This window comes from Macrotis lagotis, chromosome X, assembly GCF_037893015.1.
Source record: "Macrotis lagotis isolate mMagLag1 chromosome X, bilby.v1.9.chrom.fasta, whole genome shotgun sequence".
Lineage (NCBI taxonomy): Eukaryota > Metazoa > Chordata > Mammalia > Peramelemorphia > Peramelidae > Macrotis > Macrotis lagotis.
In genome coordinates, this window is record NC_133666.1 from 306,911,545 (window position 1) to 306,934,205 (window position 22,661).

At 38.7% G+C, this 22,661-nt stretch overlaps 1 protein-coding gene across 1 annotated transcript in view; it reads right to left on the minus strand.

The window, feature by feature from the left end:
• The window catches only part of LOC141497322 (endothelial lipase-like), a 37,533-nt gene that overhangs the window by 11,962 nt on the left and 2,910 nt on the right, over positions 1 to 22,661 (minus strand). The window contains exons 2-6 of the mRNA XM_074199970.1: positions 21,685 to 21,878; positions 15,721 to 15,900; positions 14,244 to 14,355; positions 2,565 to 2,786; positions 1,524 to 1,766 (exon numbers count right to left, since the gene is read on the minus strand). Of these exons, the coding sequence (XP_074056071.1) occupies positions 1,524 to 1,766; positions 2,565 to 2,786; positions 14,244 to 14,355; positions 15,721 to 15,900; positions 21,685 to 21,878 (951 nt within the window). The remainder of the gene's footprint in view (positions 1 to 1,523; positions 1,767 to 2,564; positions 2,787 to 14,243; positions 14,356 to 15,720; positions 15,901 to 21,684; positions 21,879 to 22,661) is intronic.

A 22,661-nucleotide genomic window follows, 5' to 3' on the forward strand; every position in this document is an offset into this window, starting at 1 on the left:
CCACTAAGTCATGGATGGATTAGTGTCTTTGAAGGTAAAGAAAGTTTCCACATCAAGATTTCCCCAAACTGATGAAATTACAACTCTTTCAAATGTTCACTATCCTTCTTACATAATGACAACACTATCCAAAACCCACAGTCATAGTGAGGGTCCTGATTGAGTCATCCACATTCTGTCTTGTCCCCTTTTGACCAAAAAAAAGTATGTTGCCTTCAAAGATGACTCTCCTCTCACAACATGGATATTGTCTGTGACCTTAGGACACAACAAAAGAAACAGATAAATCCATGGATCAAAGGTATGACCTTGGACTTATTGCCAATAATAGCAATATGCAATTACAAAAGAGACTAAAGTTCATTGAGGTTTATTGACCTGCCCAAGCTTATATGAGTGGTGGAGCCAGGAATCAAACTCAGGTCTCCTAAAAGCAAATGCATGAATCTTTCCACTATACTAAAATACCTCATTAACGCTATTGTCAAACCATTTGAATCCACTAGCCTTAGCTACCTGTAATAGAAAAATGCCTACTTAGCCTGGGCTGAACTTGGGTGTGTGCTCCCATAAAAGAAATGAGATTTTCTTCTCTCTCAAGTCAGTCATAGCATTAGTGTTATTTTAAAAATTAAGCTAAAAACCTATGACCATTAGCAACTGAAAACAATGGGGCAACTATCAGTACATGAACATTTGAGACCTAGATGGAGGAAGAAAAGCAACAATGCTTTATATAAGATGGAAACATCAACCTGGTCAGCAATATTCATTGCAGTCCTACATTTCATCAACTCAATGGTTTCATAAAAGCCCATGTACTTAGTGGCAGGTAGTGTATTTAAAAGCCATTGTCAGTTATTAGCAAGTGAGTGTAGCAATGACAAAAATTATAATCCATGGAGTAGACCAGGAGTCAAGTCCATGATAAAGTCACTAAAGGTGATTTTTTTCTCTCTACAGTTTAAGGCTCTAGAATAAAGAAGGAGGAAGATAGAGAAGGAAGAAGACAAACTCCCTTGATTGGATGTCTTTCTGACAGAAAGGACCCATTTAGAATTTGTGCCTTCTTTGAAAAAGTAATTATCTATTGATCTATCGACTTATCCATCTACCCCCATTGATTCTAAAACCACTCAGCTACTGGTTGACAGAAAATGAAGGAAGGGGAAACCTTAAAGATATTCAGTTCATCTCTATCATTACAGACAGAAGAGGAGAAGAGAAACTCAGCAAAGATCACACAGGTTGTAAGTACCTGTATCTAAACCCAAGTCTCCTGATTAAGATACCCCTGTTCCTTCCATAATGCTCACTGATATTGTTTAAAATGTAATTCAATTTATAGGAGTTTAACTTAATAGCCCCAATTTTCCTTAAAGCTCCAGCTGTATCATAATGATGTGCATTTAGAGTTCTAAATAGGAGTGGCTGGCTCAGAGTAGAATGATTTATCACATTGAATTATCTGAACTTGAACACTAAACCACACAGTAAGACTGACAAGTGAGAAGTTGGACTACCTTTGAAAGGCATGCCAGCTCGGGTCTTTAAATACATCTTGCTGTTTCTTTTGTGTCGGATTTTCTTGGCATTATAGCCAATGCTGTTGCATCGGTTTTTCCGGCAGCTCAAACAGATACCTTTCTTGAAACGATTGGAATCTGTGCACTGGAAGGCAAAGCTCTGCTTGTCCTGGTTCACCAGGGAGTCCACAAAGAGATGCACAGCCCGTTCATGCTCACATTTCACCACTTCTGTAATTGCTAAGGGAAAGATGAAAGAGAGAAAAGAGTGAGGAAAAGGGGGAGGGGGAACCTGAGCACCATTAAGGTCAAGACTTCAAACAAATCTGCCTTTACTCTGCCATCTTGGCCCCACCCCAAGGCTTCATGCATCCATGAATGATCCCAGAGAGGTGCTCCCTCCAGCTATGTGAGCCGTGATCCCTCCATTTATATTTGAGTATCATGAATTTTGGGGACAACAAAAACAACAATAACAAAAATTCAGCCTCTGGGTTGATCTAAGAACTGGGATGAACCTTAAAGATATTTAGTTCAACTCAACAGAGAGACTTGGCCAAAGTCAGCCCCTGGGGGTCAGTCCCTCTGATGATAAGCATCTTCAGGAATTTCAAGAGTAAATTCAGCTCACCCTAATCTGTCCATGGACTAGTTCTGTTTTCCAAAAGACTAATTAAAACAGAGAAATCATTTATTTTCATTACAGAATAATTAAAGCAGTTAATAAATTAACTATGAGAACAAAAGTTGTACATACACAGCAGGCATGATGAGGCATCCCAACCATTAACAGGCTTGCAAAATAGCGAGCCATTTCAAACAAGGCATGGCAGAGGAAACCAAGTGGGTTCATGATAAAACAGATATAATTGGCAGCATGAAGAATATAGCCAGAGGAGCTGGGACTAGGGCCAAGCCAGGGTATGACTGAATGAGAAGTCTTATCAAGTAGTCTTATCCAGGATATGTGATCCCTAAAGTTGAGCCTTTGAATATAATGAAATGGAATGGGAGGGGAGAGTGGGCAAAGAAACTCACTTCCATAGGCAATTGATCCTAAAACATCATTCAGTCCACATCCTGGCTGATAGTCACCCCCATTGGGATAAATATCAATGTGTCCCACTGGCATCTGGATGCCAATACTCAAGCCAAAGGAACGAGTGTACGTATGGAGGACATCCACAAAGTCTGCATCATCTGGAGAGAGCCGCTTATGGATGTCTGTTCCTTCAAACATGGGGCCGGCAGGATCCAAACCTAGATGGAGGAAGAAAAGCAACAATGCTTTATATAAGAGGAAAACTTCAGCCTAGTCAGCAATGTTCATTTCAGTCCTACATCTCATCAACTCAATGATTTCATAAAAGCCCATGTACTAAGCTTCAAGTAGTGTAACTAAAAGCTGTTGCCAGTTATTAGCAAGTAGATTCAGCAATGACAAAAATATATCTGATCCATCACTGCTGCCATCAAAAAGTACTTTACAGAGTGTCTCACTAATTCTGAAATGCCTCTTCTCCTCCACCCCAAAGATCTCTAGCATTCATAAAAGCACTATTTACATGCTCCAATCTTTCCTGACCTCCTCTTCGCCCTTTCTCCCTCCCTCCCAAATTGTCAGCACTCACTCTAGTGGAATTATTTTGTACTTACTCTCCCTCTCCCTTCCAAGTAGAATGTAAACTCCATGAGGTCAAGGACCCTTTCATTTTCATCTCTCAATTATCCTCAGCTCTTATAAGCAGAGTGCCTTACAAATAGTTCATGTTTAATAAATGTTTGTTGAACGAATGGACTCACTGTAGAATCAGAATTAAAAACTGGGTCTCCTGCCTCCTAATCAGGACCTTTTCTACTTGGCCACTGCTACATCATGTTTCTCAAGTTCCTTTTAGGGGGATTTAAATTATAGAGCAACAATGTGAGCCAGTGTCCCCAAATTCAGTTGTCTGAAGTAGGATGTAGTTAATCTTCCCCTTGGAAGAGAGTTGGATGCAGACCAAAAGAAGACAGTCTGAGAAGCAGTATCTTAATAATCCACAATCCCTCACATAAATGGATGCCTTCTCTGTCTCCTAACTTTCTACAGACTAAGGAGACAAGATTCATTTCCATTTACAATACTCTGAGCAGTGCAAATTAGCAGATTAGCATGCCTCAAGAAAGATACACTGGTATATCAAGAAAAGAATAACTCACCTATGTTTCTAATAAAGTCAGAATCAGCTGAGTCATTTAAGAAGTAATAAGAATTGGGGATGGAGCCAAGATGGCAACAGGAGAAGAGGCTCTCTTAGGTGTTCTCTCTCTCTAATATTTCAAAACTCATAAAATAAGGACTCTAACTAAATTTTCGAGAGATAGAACTCACAGAGGGATCCATTAAGGCAGTTCTCCAGCCCAAGGTAACCTGGAAAATAGAGGAAAGGCTCCAATCCACAGAGTTAGAGGGATTGCCCGCCAGAGTGAACGAACTTCAGCCTCCTGAAGGCAGGCCCAGGGCACCTGGGAGCCACAGTAGCAGCAGTGGGGGCAGTTTCTTGATCTACACCCTGTGGAGCACCAGGCACAACTTGGAAGATCACTAGGTGGGGAGCCCTCTGCCAGAGCAAGCACATGAAGCCCAGCTGTCAGGGCATTCAGCGAGCAATGTAACGTGGCCTTGGAAGCCCAGATCCAAGAACCGGAAGAGGCAGAGCCAGTAAGCAGGAGCCCCCAAGCAATGGAGCCTTGAGTACTCAGCCTAGGTAAGGGAGTGGAGAGAGACTTCCAAGGTCTGTCCTCTGCACCATGAACAGGACTCTGGGGCTCTGACCACATTCAGATCTTGATCGCAGTCTAGGCCCCCCATAGAACAGCAGGACCCCCCCCCACCTCAGCCCTGCAGCAGAGGGGTGTGCTTATGGTCATTCATAGACGGGGAGAAGAGAGACCTTCACACACAGAGATCCTTGGGGGTGGGTCTCCCAATAATACTCAAAAGCTAAGGAAGCACTCCAAAACCCAGCACAGGCTGGGGAAATGAGTAAACAGAGGGGAAAAAAGAAGAACACTATTGAGGAATACATTCTCTATGATCCCAAGAAGGATCAAAATACTCAATCTGAAGATGAGGAAGTACAAGCTCCAGCATCTAAAGACTGCAAGAAAAATGGAAATTGGGCTAAGTCTGTGACAAAGCTCAAAAAAAAAAGATTTTAAAAATCAAGTAAGGGAGATAGAAGAAAAATTGGGAAAGGAAATGAGAGAGATGCAGGAAAACATGAAAAAGAGGTCAGCAGCTTAGTCAGGGAGATCCAAAAAATGCTGAAGAAAATAACATCTTAAAAATCAGCATAGGTCAAATGGATAAAACAGTTCAAAAAGTTATTGAGGAGAAGAATGCTTTAAAAAGCAGAATTGGCCAGATGGAAAAAGAAATAAGAAAGCTCTCTGAGGAAAACAAATCCTTCAGATGTAGAATGAAACTGAGGGAAGCTGCTGACTTTATGAGAAATCAAGACACAATACTTCAAAACCAAAAGAATGAAAAATTAGAAGAAAATGTGAAACATCTCATTTAAAAAACAACTAAATGGGGCAGTTAGGTGGCGCAGTGGATACAGCACTGGTCCTGGAGTCAGGAGTACCTGGGTTCAAATCCAGCCTCAGACACTTAATAATTACCTAGCTTTGTAGCTTTTGGCAAGTCACTTAACCCCATTTCACTTGCAAAAAAAATTTTTTTAAAGAAAAAAAAGAAAAGACAACTGATCTGGAAAACAGATTCAGGAAAGATAATTTAAAAATTATTGGGATACCTGAAAGTCATGATCAGGAAAAGAGCCTTGACATCATTTTTAAAGAATTCCTACAGGAAAATTTCCCAGATATCCTATAAGCAGAGGCCAAAATAGAAATTGAGAGAATCCACCGATCTCCCCTGGAAAGAGATCCAAAATAAAAAAAAAAAAAAACCAACCCCCCAAGAATATTATAGCCAAGTTCCAGAACTCCCAAGTCAAAGAGAAAATATTACAAGCAACCAGAAGGACACAATTCAAATATCATGGAGCTGCAATCAGGATCACACAGGACTTAGCAGCAACTACATTAAAGGTTCATAGGGCTTGGAATCCAGAAGGCAAAAAAGCTTGGAATGCAACTGAGAATCAACTACCCAGCAAAACTCTTTTTCCTCTTCCAGGGAAAAAGATGGATTTTCAATGAACCAGGGGAATTTCAAATGTTCCTATTGAAATGGTCAGAGTTGAACAGAAAGTTTGATCTTCAAATACAGGATTCAGGTGAAGCAGAGAGAGTAGAGAAGGGTAAAATATGAGGGACTTAATGATGATGAATTATATGTATTCCTGCATAGAAAAATGATACTGATAATACTCATGAGACACTTCTCATTTAATAGAGTAGGTAGAAGGAGCTTTTATAGATGAAGCACAGGAAAGAGCTGAATTTGAAGATATAATATATTGTAAAAATAGAGTCAGTGGCTAAAAGGAAAATGCAATGGAAGTAAGATAAAGGAGAGGTGGAATAGGCTAAGATATTTCATATAACAAGATTTTTTTATTACATTAAGCTATTGCAATGATATGTAAGGGGGAAAGGTGCAAGGGAATGAGGGAAACTTCGCTCTCATCATAGGTGGCTAGGAGAGGAAACAGCATATATACTCAATGGGGTATAGACATCTAGAGTAAGAAGGAGAAAAGGGGGACAGGGGGAAGTGGGGGATGTGAGTGATGGAGGAGAGGATGGACCATGGGGAAGAGTGGTCAGATATAACACATTTTCTCTTTTACTTCTTGCAAGGGGCTGGGATTGGATGGCCTGTCCAGGACCACAGGCTGGGTGGTTGCTGGGCCTAAGGGGTGGTATGTGAGTTCGGGACCTCTTGGCCCCAGGGCCGGTGATCAGTCTGCTGTGCCACTCAGCTACCCTAAAGCACATTTAAGAAGAGGGACAGAGTGAAAGGAGAGAGAAAATATAGTATATGGTAATGGGAAAGTAAGAATGGAGGGAGTTGCAATCACCAATGGCAACAGTGGAAAAATATGGAAGTAGCTTTCATGACGGACTTATCCTAAAGATTGTGATCCAACTGCAACAGAGCTGGAGTTCTTGGAACACAGACTGAAGCACATTTATTTATTTTATTATTATTGTGGTTATATTATTATTATTGTTGTTATTATTATTATTATTATTATTATTATTATTATTATTATTATTATTATTATTGTGGAAGGGTGGATTGCAGGGCAAATGGGGTTGGGTGGCTTGCCCGGGGCCTCACAGTTGGGTGATTGTTGGATGTCTGAGGCCAGATTTGGACCCAGGTACACCAGGCTCCAGGGCTGGTGCTCTGTCCACTGCACCACCTAGCCACCCCTATTATCATTATCATTATTATTATTATTATTATTATTATTATATTTTATTTTATTTTGGTTTGGTTTTTTTTTTTTTGCAGGGCAAAGGGTTTGGGGTGGATTGCCCAGGGCCACACAACTGGGTGATTGTTGGGTGCCTGGGGCCAGATTTGGGCTCAGGTGCTCCTGGATCCAGGGCTGGTGCTCCGATCACTGTGCCACCTGGCCACCCCTATTATTATGTTTTTATTTTAATTTTAATTTTTTTTCTTTCCCTTACTTTATTGCTCATGAGGGTCTACATTTGGGGGGGAGGGGTATTATGTTTACTCTTAAACAAGAATATTTTAGTAATGTGTAAACAACATTTGTACAAAAATAAAAATAAATAAATTTAAAATTAAAAAAAAGGAATTAGGAGGTGGCTAGGTGGTATAGTGGATAAAGCACCGGCCCTGGAGTCAGGAGTACCTGAATTCAAATCCGGTCTCAGACATTTAATAATTACCTAGCTGTGTGGCCTTGGGAAAGCCACTTAACCCCATTTGCCTTGCAAGAACCTAAAAAAAAGGAATTAATAAAAATTGTTTCCACTGTTGACAAATAGCCTGATCAATTTAACTTTTAGTCAATTATGGTATGTGATCCATTCAAGTCAGTCTTCTGGACTCAGATCAGGAATAGTCAATCAACAAACCTTTATTAAGGATTTACTATGTTACAGACAGGGCAGCTAGGTGATTAAGTGGGTAGAGTGGCCCAGGCCACTGGGGAGACTCAACTTTTGAAGTTTGAAATTTGTCCTCAGACACTTACTAGGTGTGTGACCCTGGGCAAGTCACTTACCCCTGTTTGCCTCAGTTTTCTCATCTGTATAATGATGTGGAAAATGAAATGGGAAAACCACCAGTATCTTTGCCAAGAAATCCCAAATTGGGACATAACTGGGAAATGGATAAACAACACCATAAGAAAGGTTATGCTAATGAAGATTCAAAGCATAGAAAAAAACATGGTCCCTGACCTCACATTCTAATAAGAGAACAATAAAAATAACAGGTACACAACAAGAAATTTAATGTTGTCTAGAGTAGATGAAGAGAGGTAAAATCAGGGGGAAGGTATTAGCTATATTGTCTGAATTCCCCAGGAAGTTTCCCTGATGTGACTATATTTCTGCATCTCTGCCCTGAAGACCTATGGAAAGTCCCAGGTATTGTTGTTTCTGCCTTATCATCCTACCAAGAATCTTTTGTACTAGTGCTGAACATGGTACCTACCCAGTGGTAGAAAATCCTTCTTCTCATAAGGGTCAAGTGGGGGATGATAATAGGCCATTCTGATACAGCCAAAACTCCTTATCTGATAAGGAGAAAACTGTTCTCTCATATTAAGGACATATTTGTGTGACCTTGCTTTACATAGTGGATAATACATGTTTGAAATTTATCACCTTTAAGTGGTGATAAAAGGTAAAAATCAGAAATAGCTTCTGAACAGGTTTAATCAAATTCATGGAAAACAGATATATAAAAGGAAGCTAAGATGCTTGGGGATAACTCTCTACCTATTGCCTCTGAAAAGTAAGACAAGAAACAAGAGCAAGACAGATTCTCATTCAGAGAATAACCAGATGCTCTTTATAATGAACACCTCTTAGCATCTCCTTTTAGAAGAAAAAAAAGAATTCAATGGACTATGGGGTGGGCCCAGAGAAGCCCCCCCATTGCCTTCTACTCTGCCCCCCCCAAAGAAAAAAGGGAGAGAACGTTTCTCCTATGCCACCAACAGAAGAAAAGGGTTCTTTTCTTGGTCTGAACAAATGTACCCACCAAACAGAGAGTGCCATGGAAACTAAGCTGAGCTAGAGGAATGTGAGGGGACTGATGGGACTTTGTAGTCCAGTAGTTAGACTGCTGGGATTTCTGGGAGTAGCCTAGACAGACAGGCTATGTCCCCACACTGTTAATGTAACGACACATTTGTGGACCTGCAGGCTCATGAATGAATGTTTGAAACACTGAAAGCTCAATATATTCTCCCTTCAAAGGAAGTCCATGCCCTACCTCCTCCCAAAAAAGAGAAGCACAACAAAGAAGATCAGGTCAAATACCAGATTCAAAATAAGATTATAATCTTAGGAAAAGGTTCTCCAAGAAACCCAAGTGAGACAAATTAAGAGGAACAAAGATCAAAGAATCCAGGACTAAAAGGGGCTTGAAAAAACATCTAATCAAATCCTTTTTTACCATTGAGGCCCAGAAAGAGTAATTTACTCAAGGTCAAACACAGAAAACACTGGCCTAATATAACATTGACATCATAGACTTAGATATAAAATGAATTTTAACTGTGCCCAAAGAACTATAAAATTGTGCATCCCTTTTGATCCTATAGATCCTATCACAAAGAGATCATAAAAAAGGAGATGAATCCACAATAGCAGTTTGTGTGTGTGTGTGTGTGTGTGTGTGTGTGTGTGTGTGTGTGTGTGTGTGTGTGTGGCAACAAATAATTGCAAATTGAGGGCATGTCCATCACTTAGATAAAGGCTGAACAAGTTGTGGTATATAAAAGTGATGAATTACTATTGTTCTTTCAGAAAATGATGAACAGGAGAATTTCAGAAAAACCTGGAAAGATTTACATGAACTGATGCTGAGTAAAGTGAACAGAACCACAGCAACGATGTGTAATGATCAACTATGATACCCTTAACTCTTCTCAGCAATATAGTGATCAAAGACAGTTCTAAAAGACATATGATAGAAAATGTTACCCAGAGAAGGAACTATAGAGTCTGAATGCAGATGGAAGCTTACTATTTCCAGCTTTTTAAAAAAAATTGTTTTGCTTTCTTGTGGATTTTCCTTTTGTTCTGATTCTTCTTTCACAACAAGGCTAATATGGAGATATGTTTAACATGTATATGCATGCTTGCTGTCTTGGGGAGGGGGAGGGAACAGAGAGATGGAGGAAAAATTTGGAACTCAAAATCTAATAATGTGAATGTTGAAAACTATGTTTACATGTAATTGGAAAAAATAAAATACCATTAAGACAAAAAAATAAATCTTAGAGATGACCACCCCATCATTTTACACAGATTAGGAAACTGAGATGCTGGAAAATTAACATACTTACACAACATCACACAGCTAGAAAAGAACACAGTTGAGATTTGAACCAAGGATATCTCACTCCAAAGTTAAGGTTTTTCCACTAAAGCACATTCTTTTTCAAATATCTCCCTAGACTAAAAAACTTTTCTAACCTTTATTCACTAACACCAGCTTCTGAAAACAAACATGGTACCATCTTAAAGTCCTCTTTCCCATCTTGATCATTTTTCATGCATGCATACAACACAGAGGAAATCCATGAGATGGAAAAAAGGTGTAGGAGAGATGTCAATACCCCTATAGAAATTTTAGCATCTGATATGATAGAGGAAGGCAGCCTGGACAACATCTACAACTGCCTCTCTGAAAAAAAGAAAAGACTCCCGTCCTTGCTGAGTCTGTGCCAAGCTTTCTCCCTGTTAGTTGCCTATCTCTAACATCCAGCAAGGGGTAGATCCTAGCTCTCTGTATAATGTACTCATTAGCATTCTGCCCACTCTATGGGGCAGAACAAAAAGGGAAATGATATGTGTCAGTAGCTGCCACTCAAGCAAGCAAAAAATACAGATTCCTAATTTTGAGGTTGACACCCTTTGGTTTGGGGTTTGGTCTTGGCCAGGAGAAGGGTGATGCCTTGAACAGAGAGGCCCCATAGTCTTTCCTGATCCTGGATCACTGCAATGATTTGTTTTCATTTGGTTGGGTTTCCTGCCCCCCCCACAATAAGTCCAGACTTCTGCACACGGGCAGCACAGTGGGCCTCCTGTGAGCCAGCATTTAAAAACTGCTGGCATGGCGCTCCAACCACATGCAGTTTATTCAGCAGGGGAGCCCCTCAGACAATAGGCCTGAGAGTGCCCTAGTAGGGAACTGCTTTGCTCCAGAAACAGGGTTAATTAGCAGATCCGTGTGAGTCTGGACAATAAAGGCAAAGCCCGGAACAAGATCATGCTTCCCATCTCTTGGTGAACGAGACAGTTCTCCACAAATTGTGTTGAATCAAATGCCTCATCTAAGAGATGGGGGGAAGGAGGGAAGGGGAAATCCTTTTGCACAGGTGGTGGGATGTAAGGGTTGCCAGGAAGGCCCCATCTTATTCCATTCCCAGTGATTGGTTTCTTTGTATGGGATAGTTGAGATGAGCAATGGATGGTAAATCAATCCCCTATAAGCCTTTCACTTTAAGATTGCTTTTCCATCTACTCTGCATGTATCTTAAATACTCCAATTTTTATTTATATGGTACCATGTTTATTTTCAGAAGCTGTGTTGGTGAATAAAAGTTAAAGAAGTCTTTAGTCTAGGAAAATATCTTAGGCTAAAGAATCCTCTTTGGAATATAAACTTCAAGAAGACAGAAACTACTTGGCTTTTTCTTTGTAAGGACGGGACTTAGCCCAGTACCTGGATCATTGGAGATATATTTAGAGCTGGAAGGGACCTTAGACTCCAACTCCTTCATTTTACAGTTGAAGACACTGAAAAGGACAGAAGGTAAGTGACTTGCCCATTGTCAGTAAGTATCTGAACACAGACCTTGCTGACTCCAAGACCAATGTCCTGTTACTCCTAATACATGCTTATCAATTGTTTCAAGTCCCAGCTTTTTCCATTAATGATGTAGCTTTAATCAAGGTGTATAAAGTCAATAATGGAGCTGATTTGGACTCAGAGGTTCAGAGTGCAAATCCTTGTTCTGCCTACTTCTGAGATATGGGGCAAGTCACTTCAATTCTCTAGGGTGGTTGCTGCATCTGCAAAGCAGGTGCACTCAATGACCTACAGAGTCCCTGTTAGTTCTATAGCTATGATCCTGTATTCCTATGAACTTCAAGGTCCCAACCAATAAAAACTTTGTGATACCTGAAATACCATTATTAGGGGTCATTCCTCTGGATTAAGCACAATGTTCAGACCATGGTCTTCACTTAAAAGGTAAAGCCATGGGAAGGGTAACAAATTCGTCCGTCAGTGTGAATTTTTCCTGTTTCTTTCAATTAATATTTACTAAACCCCTAATACAGTCCCTTGCAAGTAGCAGATCAGAGGGTGTAAAACTGAAAAGGAATGCAAAATAGAGAATTTACAGTCTAGTAAGGGAGATAGCATATGTTTCCCACCTGACAAAGAGACTAAGAAAGTTAGAGATGGGCATACTGCAGCGGGATGGGGTGGGGGGGGCTCAGTAAGGACAGACAAGCAGCAGCATCTCACACCTTTTCCTAGGATATGTGCCTTAAAAGGAGAAAAATGAAGAAAGGAAAATCTTACAGATAGGGACACAGGTGAGGGGGGAGGGGGGTTAGGGAGAAGGTGAAGAAATGTGAACTGACTTACAGTCAGAGAATTTGCTTAAAACCCAAATTCTCTGATTCCAAATCCACTATACCATGAAGGTTAATGATTACTCAATAACCAAATTCAAATTAAGGCACAACTAAACTTTCAAGAATAAAACTCAATCCAGTCTTCATATTGTACTCATGAGATTCAGAATGAGGAAGGCCTCATTAGTTGTGCCATTCAATTTACATCTGAATGACCATGGCCATCCAACATAAACCAGATTATTTTAATTACAAAAATCATCTACACAATTTAAAGTGACACTTCCTTCTCTTTCTTGCCCTCAAAGGGGAGTCCCAGATAAAGCTGACAAAAGATTAAGCCTTCTATTTTATTCAGGGATCAGACACTGTTTTGCCTGTTTTTTTCCAAACCACATATCACCCAGGAAACATAGTTCTGTACGACCATTGGTTGTTGCTTGAGTTCAAGAGGGGCCTGAGCTCAGCCACAGTAGAAAATCACAATTCCTCAAAGAAGAAGAATCAAGCTCGACAATTTCTTAAAACTGCATTAAATTAACAAAATGCTTTCACTCCTCAAATCACGCTTTATAATGAGATAGCAAGATGTTAAGGAAAGAACTCTGAACTGGACTTTGGGATCCCTTGAGTGTTTGTTGACTACAATTCTATCATTTACTAACTGTGTTATTCCCTCTCATGAACTCTTTAAGCTCCAGCCAGATTGGCCTTTTAGCTATTCCCCAAACCTGTCATGCTTTTTCTCATCTCTATCACTTTGCACAGGCTGTTCCTAACGCTGGAGATTAAACTCTCTCCTCACTTCAGTCTCAGGGATCAAGCATCAACTCTTTTTTTAAATTTTTTATTTATTTAAGGCAATAGGGTTAAATGACTTGCCTAAGGTCACGCACCCAGGCAATTACTTAGTGTCTGAGATCAAATTTGAACTCAGATCCTCCTGACTCTAGGGCGGTGCTCTATCCACTTTGCCACCTTAGCTGCCCCCTCAAGCACCAACTCTTGCAGGAGACACCCCAGTTCCAAAGTCCATCTCATCTTCCCAGGTACTCATGGTTCCTGGAACCCAAATATTTCTAGAATTTATTATTAATTAATTTATTTATTTAGTCATTTGTTCATTCATTCATTCATTTATTTGTAGGATAAAATATAAAACCCTTGAGGGCAAGAACTGTCTAATTTTTTTTACAGCCCTGACAACTAGTAAAGTGTCTTGTACATAGTACACACTTAATGTTTATTTAATCAAACTAAACATTCCCCTGAATAAATCATCTCCTAGACCTGGAAGCATTAAACTATTTCTAAGCACAATTCCTATTCTATCCTTCAGGGATATATTAGGTTCTCTATTTTATCTGATCTTATCCCATACCCACAAAACAGATTATTATGTCCTATTTGCAGATAAGAAAACTGGTGCACAAGGATATGAAAAGTCACCCAGAATCCAGAAAAATCCTGGTACTTCTGTGTTTTACTTTATCATTAGATTCCTAAAATTAATCTCTCTTTGAAGCATTTTGGTGGCAAAAGCAATGATAAATGACAGAATCAAAAATTAGAATTCTTTCCATAAAACAAGAATTTGAAAAGGGAATTGGACAGAGAACCAGAAGACCGAAGTCCTAAAAAAACTTCATTAACTAGCTGAGTGAACTTGGGCAAGTCATTTAATCTTTATGGGCCTCAGCTTTCTCATCTTCAAAGCGATGGGATGGGCAAGATGACCTTTTGATGTCTCCTAGCTCCCATATTCTAATACTAAATCAAAGCAGTTGAAGATTATTTCTCTTTGGAAAAGTGTAGGCAATAGAAAGATTAAAAAGTTTGAAATAAGAATAAGGAATTGAAGGGTTTACAAGAATTTACAGAAGTAGCACTTACCTGTGATCCTGCCTATGGTCCCCTGAACAAAGTTTCCAGCATATCCAGCAACATGAGCTCCAAGACTGTAGCCAATCAAGTGAACATTCTCAAGAGAAAAATGTTCTTTCTCCTGAAGTCACAAAAGCATAGTCATTAGAAACTTAGGTTTCTGAGTCTGAAGAGGTCAGTCAGGACCACTGGTCAAGCTATGTCCTAATTGGTTCTTAAGAGAAGGACTACTCTTTCTGGGATCCACAAGCATCTGACATGTTAGCTTAAGATCCTCAAGTTCATGGGAATGAGGGATTGTGGGGGCTCATGACTTCAATTTCAATTCAAGAATTCTAAGGAAGAGCCTAGCTAGAAACTTCCAGCAGGATCAATCGATCATTTGTCTATACCTCTTGGTCACTCCAGTTTGTAAGGAAGCATAGCACACTGTGGCTATCTTTAGAGAATAGGGAATGTTTCACTTTTATCTTTGAAATTTCCATTACCTAAACACATTGCCAAATTCATAAGAGATACTTAGTAAAATACCTACTGAATTGAATGGAAATGAAAATAGAATAGAATATCTGAAACTACTGATCAGTCTCCTCCCTAATGGCTCAGTGGCAGAATTTTTCCCTCAACTGTCTGCCTTCTCCAACCCCAATTCTCGCCTACTCCATTTCTTCTGATATCACAGACAGAGTAACTAAACTTGGAGTCAGGAAGGCTTTGGATCCAAATCCCACACCTGACATTGGCTATAGGACTATGGGGAAGTTGCTTAACTTCCCTACGCCTCAGTTTTCTCATCTATAAAATTAAGAAGATGAATTCAATGACCTCTAAGGTCCTTTCTAACTCTAAGACAATGGATCTTCTTATTCTTTGCATTAAACCTACTACATTGGACTAAAATATGGGTTTATACAATCAACAAATATTTCAGGATCAAGTCTTAGGAACCTTATTTACCATCTAATCTGACTTTTTAAAAAGACTTCTGTGGTTATTCAGTCATTTTTCAGTATGTCCAATGACTTCACATGAGCAAAGATACTAGAGTTATTTTGCCATTTCTTTTTCAAGTTCATTTTGCTGGTGAGGAAACTGAGGCAAATACAGTAGAGTGACTTGCCCAGGATAACATGGTTGGTTTGAAGTTGGCATTCTATCCATTGTGCCATCTAGCTGCCCTGAGTAATGAATTACTTACCCAAGACTAAACAGTTAGCAAACGAAAGAGCAGGTCCTATGATTTTTAAATTTCTACCACATTCTTTTTACATATTACAAGTCGTATCCTCTCTTGGCAAATACATTGACTTCTCTTTCGTACCAATAAAAGATTTCCTCCTTATTAAGTGAATGACTTGGTTTACTCCAAATGGTGTTTGATTCTACAATTCCAACTTAAAGAACTTTGTTGGATCCTTGGAATTCACTGTAACAGAAACATGGTTTCTTCCAATTTTAGAACATATGCTTCCTCCTCCAATATTACCTGCAGCCAATCCAGCATCTTGGCAATTTTAGAACCCACTTCCCGGGTGTTGTTGACAGCATCTGTATAGAGTTGATGGGCCAGTGGGAGCCAGTCCACCACCACTACATTAGCATCTTGCTCTCTCATTTGTAGGGCTGACACAAGCTTAGACAACCAATTCTCAAACATGCCACTCATCTGCAAAAAAAAGATAACAGAGTGAAGTTATTTTCCCTTTAAGTCTTGAGAGCGTCTCTCAACATCAGAAACTAAAGATTGCCCTGAATCCTTCAAACAGATTACCTTCAAGTTAAACATGTCATGACTTAGACTATGAGAACAAAGATAGTAATTTAACATAAAAACATATTCCCCTGCATTCATATACACATTAGACCTAGAAATCTTTACTGAATAAATCAGTAACAGGGTCAATTCCAAGCAAAATGTTTGGGAGGATGAAGAATTCCCTTTCATCAAAACATGTCCTGTCCAGGACATATTAACAACTGTGAGACAATGGAAGCAATTCTCTCAGAAATTTAGTAATCACAGACAATGCTAAGAGATCTAAGGAAAATGCTATCCACATCCAGAGAAGAAGCTATATTCTTCTTTATTTTTTATTTTTTAAAATGATTTTATTTATTTTCAGTTTTACAATTTTCCCCCAATCTTATTTCCCTCCCCACCACCCCCCACACAGAAGTCAATTTGTCAGTCTTCACATTGAAGAAACTATATTCTGAAGGTAGATCAAAGCATACTGTATTCATTTTTTAAAACTTCTTTTATTTTCTTTCTTTCTTCCTCATGGGTTTCCCCCCTTAGTTCTAATTCTTCTTTCACAAAACCAATATGGAAATATATTAAAAACAATTGTACATGTACAATCTATATCAAATTGTCTGCTGCCATGGGAAGGGGGAAGGGAAGGGAGGTGGGTAGAAAAATGTGGAACTCAAAAATTTTCAAAAGGATGGATGTTGAAAATTATCTTTGCCATGTAATTGGAAAAATTAAAAAGGAAATGTTTAATATTTCTTGGTTTTAAAAAACTTTCCTGTCCTTAATTGAGTCAAATTAATAAAAATTAGAGTCATTCCCCAATTGATAGATGTCAAAGGTTTCTTCAAAAGAAGAAATAAAAGCTAAATCAAAGTCACATAAAAATGCTCTAAATCACTAATAATTAGAGAATGCAAAATAAAACAATTCTGAGGTACCACCTCATACCTATCAGATTGCCTAAGATGACAGAAAAGGAAAATAACAAATGCTGAAAGGGTTGTGGGAAAATAAGTTCAGTTGGTAGAGTTGTGAACTGGTCTAACCATCTGGAGAAAAATTTAGAACAAACCAGAGGGCTATAAAGCTGTGTATAACCTTTAACCCAGAAATATAATAACCCAATAAAAAATAACCCTTAGATCTATACTCCTAAGAAGATTAAATACAAAGGAAAAGTATCCATATATATGTATTAATATTTATAGCAGTTCCTTTTTTTGGTAGGTAGTAAAATATTGGAACTGAAGGGATGCCTGTTCATTGGGGAATGGCTAAAGAAGTTATGGCATATGAATGTGTTGGGATACTATTGTGCTGTAAAAAATAATGAAGGGAGGGTGGCTAGGTGGAGTAGTAGATAGAGCACTGGCCCTGGAGTCAGGAGTACCTGAATTCAAATCCAGCCTCAGATACTTAATAATTAACTAACTGTGTGGCCTTGGGCAAGCCACTTAACCCCATTGCCTTGCAAAAATCTAAAAAAAAAAAAAATGGGGCAGCTAAGTGGTGCAGTGGATAGAGCCGGACCCTGGAGTCAGGAGTACCTGAGTTCAAATCTGACCTCAGACATTTAATAATTGCCTAGCTGTGTGACCTTGGGCAAGCCACTTAACCTCATTGCCTTGCCAAAAAAAAATGAAGAGGATGGTGTCAGAAAAACCTAGGAAGACTTTTATGACCTGATGCAAAGTGAAATAAGTAGAACCAGGAGAATTATCTATAGAGTAATGGCAAAATTATAAAGATAATGAACTGTGAAAGATGATTTTTTAACTCTAATCATTACAATGCTCCATGTCAGCTCCAAAAGACTCAATATAAAACATGCTATCCATCTCCAGATTGAGAAATGATAAATTAAGATTTTAAGATTAAAGCATATTTTTTTCTTGTTTTTAGGGCAGGAATGGGAGAGGTACCTAGCTAACATAGAAATATTTTACATGATCTCAAACATATAATGGTGTCTTCTTTTTCTCTCTTTACATTTTATTTTTTTAATTTCAATTTATTAAATAAAAAATATTTCAATAACACAGAATTTTTAAAAGATGATGGCATATAAAATTGTGAATCCATTATTTATAAACGTTATCATGTAAATTTCTTTTTTTTCTTTCTCAGTGGACAGGGGAGTGGCTAGTAGGAGGGAGAATTTTTGAGTTGAAAATAAAAAAATTTTAAGTTTTTTTAAAGCACTTTCCAATGTTTCAGTCTCTCAGGGTTTTGCTTCAATGCTGTATCAAATCTCAGAAATTGGGCTGGACCTGTGATATCATTGGTATAGTGGAGCTCCCACCCAGGAAACTCCATTTACAAAACAAATTTTTTGCTTCCCCTGTAATTTATCATTTTTTTGAGTTGTATGAGGTACTAAGAACTTAAATGTTTTGCTCAGGGTTATACAGACATTATGTGAAAGAGGTAGGTCTTAATCTGTCCACAGGCCTGACTGCTTCTCTATCCCCATCACGGATTTCTCCCAATCTCAGAAATTAATCCATATTAAATTGTCAATGAGGGATAATTTCTTAAAGTTCTTTTAGTCCCAGTCCTCACCTTTTGAATAGCTCATTCAAAATAGTCTGAGTCCTAGTCATCTGGGAGCAGATGACCTAAAGAGTTCCCTTCCCTGATAATAATGTAGAGAGGTACTTTCTCTTATGCAAAAGTGGAGAAATAACAAGTTACTATTGTCTAGGTCACCTTCTACTGGAGGCAGAAAGAAACTGGGGGGGAGTCTTTGTTCCCATAGCTGGGACAGGGGAAATAGAGTAATGACATTCCTTGGTTAAGTGTAGAATATATTTTCCTTAAAAAAAAAAAGCAATGTTATAAATTAAAGTTATTTCCAGTTCATTATGGATTTTTGTGAAGTGGCCTGGGAATATCATTACTGTTTCTTACTGTATTTCCATATTTCCCACTCCACACAAGCAACTTACAACCTTTAATGAGATATCAAATTCTTGGTAAATTGAGAATTGTTTGCATTTTGATTTGCCTTGTGAATTCTCCATCTCTGAGGTCTGTGAGGGCTGGGACCACTTATCTAAATTGTGTATCTCCTAGCAAAGAGTAGACATTTAATAAATGTTTATTTGATGATATTGAATTTCAGAGAAACCCAGCATGGGAGCTGATATTAGCTAGGTATTTGACTCATGAACCTTCTCTCAAACTCCATTTCCTCAACTGTAAAGAGGGAATAATGATAGCACCTATTTCACGGAGTTAGTGTAAGGATCAAATGAATTAATGTATTTACAAAATTTGCAAAAAAAAAATTGAGAAGAGGCAGCTAGGTGGTGCAATGGATAGAGCACCTGAACTCTATTGGGGAATTACCTAGCTGTGTGACCTTGGGCAAGTTACTTAACCCCATTGCCTTGCAAAAACCAAAAAAAAAATGGGAAATCCTAAAGAGCTATAATAATACTAGCCATTATTTTTGTGATGACAAAGAATTGGAAACTGAAAGTATGCCCATCAATTGGGGAATGGATTAACAAGTTGTGGTATAGGAATGTAATGGAATTCTATAGCTCTGTACAAAATCATGAGCAGGAATATTTTAGAAAAATCTGGAAATACATGAATAAAGCTGAGTAAAGTATAGAACCAAGAAAACATTGTACATAGTAACAGCAACACTGTGTAGTGATCAACTATGATAGACTTAGCTCTTCTCAGCAATGCAGTGATAAAAGACAATTCTGAAAGACTTGTGTTGGAAAATGCCATTTAAATCAAGAGAAAGAACTATGAAGTCTGTTTGCAGACCAAAATATACTTTTTTATTTTTTTCTTTCTCAGGGTTTTTTCTTTTTTGTCCTGATTCTTCTTTCTCAACATGACTAATATGGAAAAATGTCTAACACGTAAAACCTATATCAGATTACTTATTGTCTTGAGAAATGGAGAGGGAAGGAAGGAAAGGAGAAAAATGTGATACACAAAATTGTACAAAAATGAATCTTAAAAACTATCTTTATAGGTAATTGGAAAAAATAAAATTAAAAACAGAAAAATGCTAACTATTTTTTAGGTAGGCAGTCTCTCTATATTCCTCAAATCTCACCTGTTAGAAAAATGCCTGCATTTCTGCATGGGGTCAGTTCTGGTCAAGAAGGAGGGAGAGATTCTAGCACCTCCCTCCTGTCACTTAGTGATTGATGTCAAAACTCCCATCAACCAGAGTGAAATAGATGAATTTCTTATTAACATTTTATAGGTTATATGAATATGCAACTCTACAAGGGTTTTTCTTCCTCATCTTCTTCAATTGGCACTATCAGAACCCTACTCAACTAGTAGAAAACGGGGAAAAGAAAAATATTCAAAGTGATTCTATTAGCATTTATTATCTCCCAAGTGACAAGCACTGTACTAGATAGAAGGGGTGCCAACACAAAAAACAACTGTCCCTAATTTCAAAGAGCTTAGGCACTCATAGACTTTGACCCTTTAATGGAGGACAACATGAAACAATAACAAAATTCATGATAAATAGAATGGAGACCACTAGAGTTATAACCATTGGCAATCATTTTTTTGATTAGTTTTTTTTAATTACTTGTGTGATTAGATTATTATTTGTGGAAAGGGATGATGTTTGTTCAGTGTAATGGTGCAGCTAGTCCTGAACCTGGAAGACCTGAGTTAAAACCTGGCCTCAGACACGATCTGTATGATCAATTAACATTTTTGTCTCAATTTTCTCTTCTGTAAAATGTGATTATTAATAACATCTTCCTGCCTTGTTTGTTGGGAGGAGCAAACAAACTAATATTTATAAAATGTTATGCAAATCTTAAATTAGAACTACTTAATACTTACTCAATGCTTAATCTGTTCAATTCTTCATTTTACTTGAAGAAAATATTTTTGCAAGTTATTTTTTAAAAATCTACTATTTTATCATAGAATTTTTAGTGCAGATGGTTGTTTTATGAATGAATAACCTCCCTAGTCATAGAATCATAAACTATTAGAACTAGAACGTGACTTAGAGATAACCTAACCCCTCACTCATCTAAAGTGTCTGAAGCTCCAGGTTAAATCCCTTTTTGTTGAAGGCTTATGAGTGGGTCTTTCAGCACATGTTGCTCTGATAGTATGACCCTAAGAACTTCACCAATTTTGAATCAACCCATCTCTCTGTGGAAAAGAGCACAGAGCCAGCAGCTTCCTCACCCCCTCCCTTTATGGCCCCAATTCTCCTTCCTTTTCTCCACCCCCCCCATCCCAGCCAACTCTTCTGGCTCCTCTTCAGATTCAGAGTCAGTCAAGTGACTCCAGCCAACTCGACATACAAAGAGGGAAGTTGGGAGGCAGTGGTTGATCAATGTAATTAAATATAACTAAAGAACTTCTTAAGTGGTGGTTGGGCTCCACTGCTGCTGCTTTGAGGAGATCCATGGGTAAGCCTAGTATGTGCCAGGGGTATAGCCTGCCATCCACCACCAAAGACTGCAGCTGGAATCCAGCTCCTTCAACTCACTGTCTGAACTCATTCTTCACGATGCCTGGAATGCAAACAGTAAGCAAGAAGGTTGGGGGAGGGGGAGGGGGAATTGAGAGTGGGGGGGGAGGGAGGACCAGAAGCCTAGATGTTCATTTTAATTGGACAGCACAAAGGAAACCAGATACCCCGTAAAACTATCAAGTTCCCTCCCCCTAGAAGCTCACCGTCCATCCATGGATGATGAAAAAGGTTTTTGCTGTTGTGTTGAAACCACAATCTTTTAAGTGTTGGTCATGGCCCCTGGAGAGATAGCAGCCTTCATGGTCTGGGTTCTTGGAAGTTCTGACATTAAACCGAACTGAGGGCTTGACAGGAGGGTGCACTGTATTGGACTGGGGGTGCTCAGTTAAGTTTCTATCTGTGGACAATGGAACATAGTTGACTATTATTGACATGTCAGGGTTCTACTGACATGTTGCTTTAGCTCCCTGGTCTCATGTTTTTCATCTGTCAAGCAATAATGATAACCAACATTTGCATGATGCTTTCTAATTTCAAAGTGCTTATCATATATTTTTGATCCTCACAATAAGTTTGTAAAGCAGGGAAAACAGTTATAGGATACGCTCCATTTTAGCAATATAGAAACTGAGGCTTTGAGTTTCAATGATTTGCCCAAAGTGACACAGCTGAAATTCAGTTCAAATTCAAGCAAGTATTCATTGTCTACTATTTACAAGACACTTTGCTGGACAAAGGAACTTTCTTGCTACAGGAGTAAACAGCAGAACAAGGAAATAAAGCAGGATCTGCTGATTTGGAGTAGTTTTGTTGTTGTTTTTCTGTCCAGCGCTCTTCCAAATGGTTGCCCCTGAAAATTACAATATACTACCCTCTTCACCAGATTGTTTCACAGATAGAATGGACCAATAAAAACACTTTGCCAGTGTTGTGATATCCAAAAGATACTATAGTCTCTTCTCTCTTGATCTCTCCTCCCTCTTCTCCCCTCTCTCTATCCTTGATTTCTCTCCCTCCCTTTCTCTCTCTCCATCCTTCCTCTTTTCTCTCTCTACCTCCTTCACCCTCACTTGATCTTTCTTCTTTCTTCTCTACTTCCCCACCAAATACATAGAGAGAGAGACTTAAAAACCAATCTCTTTATTCCTTTCCTCTCATTTCCCCCTTCAGAGAAAATTAA